The sequence below is a fragment of the Gekko japonicus genome, unplaced genomic scaffold (genome assembly GCF_001447785.1).
Source record: "Gekko japonicus isolate JY-2015 unplaced genomic scaffold, Gekko_japonicus_V1.1 scaffold802, whole genome shotgun sequence".
NCBI lineage: Eukaryota > Metazoa > Chordata > Lepidosauria > Squamata > Gekkonidae > Gekko > Gekko japonicus.
Window position 1 is genome coordinate 554260 of NW_015175994.1, and position 9364 is coordinate 563623.

Sequence of the window (9364 nt, forward strand, 5' to 3'; positions counted from 1 at the left end):
AGCGGTACGGTAAGGAGTATGTTCCTTTCTGTTTCTTATAAGAGGAGTTTGAATGTTTGGATTTATATGATATTGTTCTAATTGTTACCTGCTCTACTGCTGTCAGGAGAAAATGAGCTAAAATTAAAATGAAGTAAATTACAATTTAAGTATAAAACCCAGTATATCTGATCACTGTCCCCTTTGCCTGTTAAGCAGATTCATAAAAGTTCTGAAGCCTAGTTAGTTTTTTGACAGGGACACCTACATTTTCAGGGCCTCATAATATAATATTGCAACGTAGGATGTATAGGGCACAACCATGAATTCACTTAAAGCTGCCATTTGCACTCCCTTAAGGAAAATATATATGTTAGTTTTCCCTCTGCCCTTTACGGATGACAAGAAGATTTATATTTGCTATGACACATATAGGCCTTGTTGTTTGGAATCGTTGCCATAAGTTCATTTGCATCTCCAGTCTGAATATGGAGCCTCTAGAGAGTACAGTGCTGATAATTCAGGGGATTTTTTGTTTTTGTTTTTTGCTATTATCAGTTCTAGTAATTCAATATTTGCTTTATTATTTCACTGGATCCCCCCCCCCCCGGTTAATGGGCCATGTGTTAGCTTATCCTCTGTTCTTGGGAACGTTAAGGGAGGAGGGTGGGAGATAGAAGATGGAATATTTTTGCCTTTTAGTAGGTCATTTACCAAGGCTCTGCCAAGATTGTGCTGTATTATGCTGACTGCTTTAGCCCCCTCTTAAATTTTACTGAAGCATTTATCATGTGTTTTACTTTTCTCTTGTAAGCAACAAATTAAGCTACAGAGACTTCCTTGCCCATGGAAAAAAAATCCCTCATTTAATGTACTCTGTCAAAATAAGCCTTTGTTCTTTTCAAAGAATATGCTGGGCTCCTGATATAAAAAGTGTTTGAAATGAAGAAATCTTTATTTCTTGCTGTGGAAAAGCAATTCTGTTTTGGTGATAAATTATTCTGGAGAGCTGATGAATAAAATTTTGAATTCAGCAAGGTATTTGAAGCTCCAGCCCTCCCTAGTATATACATCAACCAGAGCCATTGACACTACGGGCTACTGTTTGCACCTTCATTCTCAGCCTTCCTCACATCATCACCCTCTTGAAATACCATTGTGTCCTGCCTTGTTTGTCTCCTTGTCTCATGTCTGCGATGCTGTCTTGTGGGCTGGATTCAAAATCACTGTGTTCCACACATTGCTTTGTTAGCTTTATGTTCTCTGTGCTGTGTCTTTGTAATGATGATCTTTGCCCATCTTTATGTCTGCCCCTTGTTTTCCCACCAGTTCAGCTCAGCTCCTGTCCTGCTCACTTTTCCAAGGTGAAGTCTGATGTGAAATTGTCTGTCCCTTTCCATCCAGCTTGTGCTGTAACACTATCTCTTTAGAATAGGCTGTGATGTCATAGAGAAGGGGACAGGGCTACCCAAATTCTCTTAATTTCAGGGAGGAGCTGCCCAGGTGTGCTGAGGGCCCATACTCGGGAAGAGAAACAGGGAGTCCTCCACAGTGAGTAACCCCACCTTCGAGTGTCCCCAATATCCCTCATAGTCTTGTGCAGTACAGTATAGTTTCCTTTACTGCCCTGTTTACATTTTTTTTTACTCAGTTTAGCTTCTGGAATATTTCCAGTTCAGTTGAGTTTCTTCCCTCTTGCCTTATCACTCATTTCATCTTTCTCTTACTATTTTGATAAAACTCTGCCATTTTTAATTTTATTGAGGTCCTTACCCATTTTCCATGTGTATGCAGTTAATCGTTCAGGAATTGAATTTCACTTGAAAAAGTGTTTCTTTCAAAGTTCGGTTTGGCTCCCAGAGCTTCATGTTCATCCTTAATATGTGGCTTTCCCCTTCCCATTCAATTAACAATTAATAAAGTTCTGCTCTGTAATGGAATGCTGTCCTGGGCTGTGGACTGGTGTGTTGTGCTGGGAGTTGAAAAGGGGAAGGTGGGAAGTTTAACCATAAATACTAATAGCCTTGCACAGCTAAAATGAATGGTATGGAGAGAGGATGGTTTTCGCCAAATCCTCATGTTGCTGCAGTCAATATGAAGGTTTACAAACCTATGACTTCAGCAGAAGCAAGCTTTCATATCTGGAGTTCATGTATACCCTGATCTTGAGACTTCAGACATTGCTTTCACTAGGGAATTATATTTGTAGCCTTGCCAGGCAATGTGTTGCAACAAGATATACTTGCAGGAGCTGGATGCATTAGGCATGCTTCCTTTATAGCATTTGTTGTACTAGGGGGGCATAGAGCATGCATGAAACATAATGATAGTGAATCAGCAGTATTTCAGGAGCCCACTGAAACAGTTGGAAAGCCACAGTGAAACTAATTAAAGATATCTTTTACCCCACCACTTACTTACACTGGGTAATTTTTATACAGCATCTCTAGTTCCTGGTGGAAAGCTATTCATGTTCTCCCTAGTTGTTGCCATGGCACTAAGAGAGCAAATTAAGACTGACTGAGTAGGGATATAGAGGTGATTTTTGATTTCCAGAATGGATGTACATGTTATAATAGTGTTAAGAGTAGAATACTGTGAATGCTTTCTTGGGAGTAAGCCCCACTGAATAGACCTGATAACATTCAGAGTAGACTTGCTAAGGATTGCTCACTCAAGTTGGTATATACTTAGAGGCAATGTATGCTGTCACTACTGCCTGTGTTTGGTCGGTTAAATTCCTAGGACTGGTAATGTATTTAAGATGTATTTAAGATGGATGAGGTGCTGACTGTGAAGGGAAACAAAGCAAGTTAGAAGCCTCCGTGTTAATTAAGTTGAATTATGGAATATTAATTTTCTAAATTCTTCATGAAAGGCAAAGGAATAGAAAACTGAGCTGAACTGGAAAGTATATTTCAGAAATAAGTTACAGTGTGTTTGATTTTTCATATTGGGTTTCCAAATTTTAAAGATCCTTATCATGTTGTGTGTGAAAGTAGCCTCTGTACTACAGATGTAAGTTTCCTGCAAATGCAATGTTGGTGCCCTTAAAAAAAGGTTGCCAAATCACCTCCCCCCATCCCTAAAGAAATGGCTTATTTCATTTATAATCTTGATAGGTTTCATACTTGTCATTCTCTACCACATAAGAATCTTCCTGTGCACTTCAGTAGATTGATTCCTGTAATTATTAATTTAACTCTGATATTTTATCAATTATCAATTTAACTCTTGTTTTTGAGATCGATAGAAGACCCCAGCCTCAACACTACAACTTCCCACTTTTTACAAAGTAGTGTGAAAATTGCCTTATCAATGCAACAGATAAATGTGTGAAATAATTACTTTTTACCATCTTACACATATATTTCTTTTTAGGCACTGGAAAAACACCCCAACTCTCCAATGACTGCAAAGCAAATATTGGAAGTGATTCAGAAAGAAGGGCTGAAAGAAACAAGGTCAGTGGTTACGTGATATTTACCTTTAAATGAATTACATTGGGGGGATATATAATTTGTGATTGGTTTGCTGTTCATAATGAATACTCTGTTAGAATTCATAAGTTGCAGTTCTGTGATTCCACCTGGCTAACATTACAAAGAGCTAGGGTTACCAGGTCTCCTGCTATGGCAAGAGACCTCCCACCAGCAACCCCTATTGCCCGCCATGTTTGTTAGCTGAATTGTTTTACTTACAACAATTGACAATTTATCAATGGGTCCTTGCCAACTATACCAAGGTCCTGTTCCCACCAAGGGTTACCAGAGAAGGATAACAAGGCTGTTGTTGTTAAAATAAATGCCTTTTACTTAAGAAAATATATCACATACAAACAGTACTGATGCACTCACATTCAATCAAGTTCCTTAGAAATACAGTATTAAAATTAGCACAGTTGCATTAGCAGGTGGGGGTGATGATGGGCAATACTTATCTGTCTTGCAGGTTGGATGTTCCAATGAAGAATAGAGGGGGACAAATGGAAACTAAGAGAGTTCACACACGACCAGAACCAGCCAGAACGTGTGGGTCTCTTGACTGCAGCTCAAGAGATCAAAGTAGAGGCAAGGGTTTGGGGATAGCAAGTGGGACTTAAGAGGAGTAAAAAGCAGACAGGGGTTGTTGCAGGGGTTGCTAGCTAGGAAGGGCCAGGTGAATGGTCCTTACCTTTTATAGTGGGTTCCTTAGGTGGGTGGTAACTGTTCCAACCTGTGGACCCACTTCCCTGTTAGCCCGTCCCAAAAACAATCCTATTGGTTTCCTATAGGAGTGGGAGGTTACCTAGAGGGGTGGTCAATATTGTAATCTAAAACCTTACTCAAAGGAGGGCATCTGGGCAGGTGTGAAAACCTTGGCGTCAGGATGCTCCAGTGTGGTGTTGATGAAACTGGCCATTCTCATTGTGAACCAAATGTCCATTTGGCAGGAAATAGCAAAGCAGGAACAAAGCAGTGATGTGTCGTACGTAACTACAAGTATTTCTGCAATGGGGGCTGTCTCTGCTCAAGTTGTTGTTTCTTACTGCTCACAATAATGGAGGTGTGTGCTTCTTCACCAGGCTGGTAACTGTGTAACTGAAACCTTATTTACACGTGTAAGGCTTGTGCAGGCACCTTCTATGTGTTGCATCACAACAGGTGACTTAAAGTGTACAGTTCTCTGAGCCTATGTGTGTGCACAGTCCATTGTGTGTAGCAATAAATACAGTCCATAAAGCAAAATATCAAGTTCACTCTCTAACATGTTCCATTGGCTAGTGGAAGAAAAATAAACTTTAAAAATAGCTGTTGATGTGCTAGTGTTACATCACTTGCAGGGGAAACCTAGAAGTGATGTCACTTTGCTCTGGGAATTTGCTCTTAAAGGTGCCATTAGACTCTAACTTTGTTCTTTGGAAACAATGTGGTTTGCCATAGAGTTTCTGGCAATACCTAGAGCAGAATGTCTGGGTTTCCCCAATGCCTCCCCATGTCCCTTATCCCCCTCCCCCAGACTCCCACTGGTTGCCACTGGCTGGGAACCCTGCAAAGAGCAACTGTCTAGACAAAAAAATAATTTTATTTGGTAGATGATAGCTGAATTCCAAAAGGACAATAAGTAAGTCTAATTTTACTGCAGTTACTTTGTTCCTGCATGTTAGTGGAGATCAGTACATTTCTGAAATACATTTCTAATGACTACTGTTGCAAGTTGAAAGAAAGGCACTTGGACAACAACAAAAGCTCTGAACAGCTTTCAAAGCCAGCCTAGTACAGAACATCTTTCAGCAGTATATTTTTTGACAACATAAAAAATAATTGTTGCCAGATCCAAGTAAGATGAAGCTCAACATTTTCATCAGATGACATTTGTAGAGGCACTCCTGTCACTCTTTTGGAACCTGGATTCCTGGAAACAGAAGTTAGTTCAAAAAGATCCAAAGGCATTATCTTGCCTTGAGGAAACTTGAATTGCATCCACTGTGGGTGACCCTGTGAGTGACAGTGGATGCCTGATGTTAATTTTTACCATCAAGTTTGCCTGACCTCTGTTGGATTATATACATCTGCCAACTAAGGGCAAAGATGCATTTTTGACACCTTATGATACTGTTTGGGAATCATAAGATGCATAATGTGTGGGCTGTTCAAAGCTACAACCACCACCTGTTTAATATCCTTCCTAAAGATAAAAGGAAGGTTAGAAAGGAATAGTAATTGCTGGGGGACAGTAATCTTCAGTGACTCCCACCCCATACACATTCCATAAGAAACTGGCAGAGAACAATATTTCATTGCATTTACTTGTCATAGAATAACGTTTTTAAAGGAAGTGATAATGGAGTGCAGAGTAATCCACTGCATATAACTATGCAGTTTGGTTGTACACTAGATAGAAGTATGTAATACTGTAATAAATGAGTGCCTGAGGGGAACTGGGCATGCAAGCAATCACAATAGCTTTATGTAGAAGCAGAGATTGAATTTTGCTCTTGAAGCCTTAAAAATGCAGTAACTGTTAACAGATCCTTGGTGTGAGTGCCAAGAAGTTGGGGAAAGTTCAGCAAATAAATCTGACAATAGGTTCTAAGTGGCATAAATACGCAGACAAGAAACTGAAGTGTCATGCAGCAGTCATTCCAATTGTTTCCTATTCTTTTTCAAAGTAAGACATATGTCACTGTTTCTTTTTTTCATTTGCAATAAGAAACTAGAATGTTAGTCTGGCTTCATTTATTCTTCTTCTAATTATTCATGGTATAAAAACAGTTTCTCTTGGGCTGCGATCATATGTACCAGAAGCTGCGACAGACATGCAATTCCCCCGCGGATTCCTCCAGCGTCCTGGAGTCGTTGGCGGGGCGTCTTGTTGCGCCGCAGGAGCGTCGCAAAAAGCCACCGGGGAAAGGCTAGTAGTATACGGAACTGCGGGGCAGGCGGGCAGAAGTCTGATCGCGCAAATGCACGTCAGTTTGCCCCGGGGCAAACAGCCTCGCTTCCTGCCCACAGTTCCTCGCTGGTGTGATCGGAGCCTTGATCAGGCTACCATGTTGTTCCCACAGAGGACTGGGTTATTGAAAGTGTACTGTGGAGACAAGGCTGGGTAGAGGGGGAGGTGGCAAAAGGGGGTGGATGGGAGAGAAAACCATTATTAACTGTTTTTTTTAAAAAAAAAAGACACCCAAGATCCTTTAAAGGATCTATTGTGAACTGTAAAAAAAAAGGATAAAATCAACGTGGTGGAAAAGCATAAACTTCCACTGACAAGTTAGAAAAGAAAAACTGTTTGTATGAATTGTATAACAGTGCAGTATATGTCTTATATAGATGTATTTGTAAAGTTCAGTACCTATTTTTCTACCAAATGACAAAAATAGCTGGGGTTACAATAGAATTCTGAAGGCGAAATAGAAAGAAGAGTGATTTATGTTTTAACTTAAGAATCAATGAGAGATAAAATAGCTCAAATGAGTACATTATTGGACAAGGTCCTCTTGGTGAAAGCAGTACTAGCCCCATCACAGTGGATAAGAGTATCCAGTATAGCACCAAACAAAGAAATGTAAAACAGTACTTCTCAGAAGAGGAGGCACGTTCCTTAAGAAGGCACAGATAAATTAGTTTATAAACACCTGTAGTTTCCCTTGGGAATGGGTAAAAAAAAATCACCACTCTATTTTATAAAAAAATAAACTTTATTTTAATGTATATCAACAATATAAAAGAGGGAAAATAAGAATAACATACAGCATAATCATACCAAACAAAAAGATACATAAGGCAATAATTTATGCCTCAGTTATTGTCTAAACTCCTCCTATCTGGAAGGAACATCCACAAGAACCTAAGAACACTGCAGAGTAATCCTAAATAGATTACAGCCTTCTAAATTGAGTGACTTCAAGTGCCTTAGATGGGTGTAACTCTCACTAAGATTGCATTGCTAGCCACATAATACAGACCACATTTTACAAAAAATATTGGAGAGCAGTGCAGGAGTTAATCAAGATATCTCAAAACAGAATGAATATGCTATGCAGCATCAATAAATATTATTGCGAAACGCATAGGGATCTACAAGTACTAAATAAATATTTTTTCACTTTGGACCTGTTTTTCTACATTTTTCTATCTACTGGTGTGGCCATTCTTGTTTTCATCGATGTTGGTACCCCAACTGAAGGAGACAGGATTCTTGGAGCTCTGAAGGTTACTACCTGCATGGATAGACTTTTGCACTTCCTATTGAAATCTTACCAGGATGTGATTGGAGCACCTCTTTCTAGGATTATAAATACCATCTTTTGTAGAAGGCATGCTTTCCTAAAGCTCTGAAAGAGGCAATAATGAGACCATTATTGGGGGGGGGGAAGCTTTCCTTATTTAGGGATAACCTGACCAATTATAGATCCAGTATGAAATCTGGCATTTTTGGATAAAGTGCTTGATTGAGATGTGACACAGCAATCTCCAGGTATACCTGAATCAAACTGTTTCCCTTGTCCCATTTCACTCCAGTTTCAACCCTAGCTTGGAGATGGCTTTAATCACTTTGGTAATTATCTTTGACTTTGGTTGGATAAATGTTTCTCTTCTCTTTTGATAATGTTAGATTTCCCCCCCCCTGTACCCTTAAATATTGTGACTCATACTAGGGTGATGGGCATGGCATCCATTGGTTCCTCTCCTTTGTATTGGATAAGGACCAGGAAGTCTCTGTTGGAGAAGTGGAATTGTGCTTGGTCTTTATTTTATGGCACGACCAATATCTGTTTTCTGTTTCCAGTTATGTTTATATTGGACCTTTAGATAAGATTATCCAGAGCTTCAGGGTTGCATGTTATCAACATGCTGATGATACTCTGTTCTCTATATAAGCTCTATATAAGGAAAAGTGTGCCTTAAATAGATGCATGACTGAACATGTTGATGGATGTTGTTACTGGCTGAAGTGATTTCAGAAATGATCATTACCAAGTCATAGATTGAGGAATATTACACTGGTATTAAGGCCTTCCTCTTTGAAGACTAATTTTAATGTGTGTGTGTGTGTGCGCGCACATGCTTGTGCCTTCATTCATTCATGCATGCATGCATGCATTTCTGTCAGCCTTCTTTCATAGAACTTTCCAGTTAGCATCGAGCATTATTCACTATAGTAATTTTTAAAAGGAGAAGATCATCTCACTGTATTATCAATTCAGATTTAACTAAAAATAAGACCCGTTGTGGAAATAAAAACAACGATCCATAGAAAGAGGCTCTGGGAGAGTGCCAAGGCCTTGTGCACTCAGCGTCAATGTGCTGTGGTGACCTCAGCAGGGTATAATGACACAGAGTCCACCATTTTCTCCAGAGGAACTGATCTCTGCTACCTGAAAAGCAGTTGTAATTTTCAGTGATCTTCAGCCCTCACCTGGAGATTGGCAAAAATTGTTACCCAGGAAGAAATGGCTTGTTTGGAGGGTGGAGTCTATGGCATTGTACCTGTCTGAGGTTCCATCCCTCCTCAAACCTCACCTTCTCCAGGCTCCACCCCTAAAATCTTCATGAATTTCCTAACCTGGAGTTGGCAACCCTATCTCCTTCCCAGCCAATCATCGACCTACCTTTATTTCCCCATCTCTCTTCAGCTTTCCATTCCCCCCACACACACACCTGCAGCCTCTTCCGTGCTCTGAAGGCCTGATTGCCACAGAGTTCACCATTTTCCGTGCTCTGAAGCCCTGACTGCCACAGAGTCCACCACTTTTTCCAGGGGAACTGATCTCTGCCATCTGGAGAGCAGTTGTAATTCTGAGTGATCTTCAGCCCGCACCTGGAGATTGGCAACAATGGTTTCCCAGGAAGAAAAGTAGTATTTCTCTGCAATGGGGACCAAAGCAGCTTTCATCATTCTC

General features: G+C 40.1%; 1 protein-coding gene across 1 annotated transcript in view; it reads left to right on the forward strand.

Annotated features, from left to right (window-relative positions):
• ASXL3 (additional sex combs like 3, transcriptional regulator) overlaps positions 1–9364 on the forward strand; it is a 167848-nt gene that overhangs the window by 57723 nt on the left and 100761 nt on the right. The window contains 1 exon segment of the mRNA XM_015426393.1: positions 3361–3443. Within this exon segment, the coding sequence (XP_015281879.1) occupies positions 3361–3443 (83 nt within the window).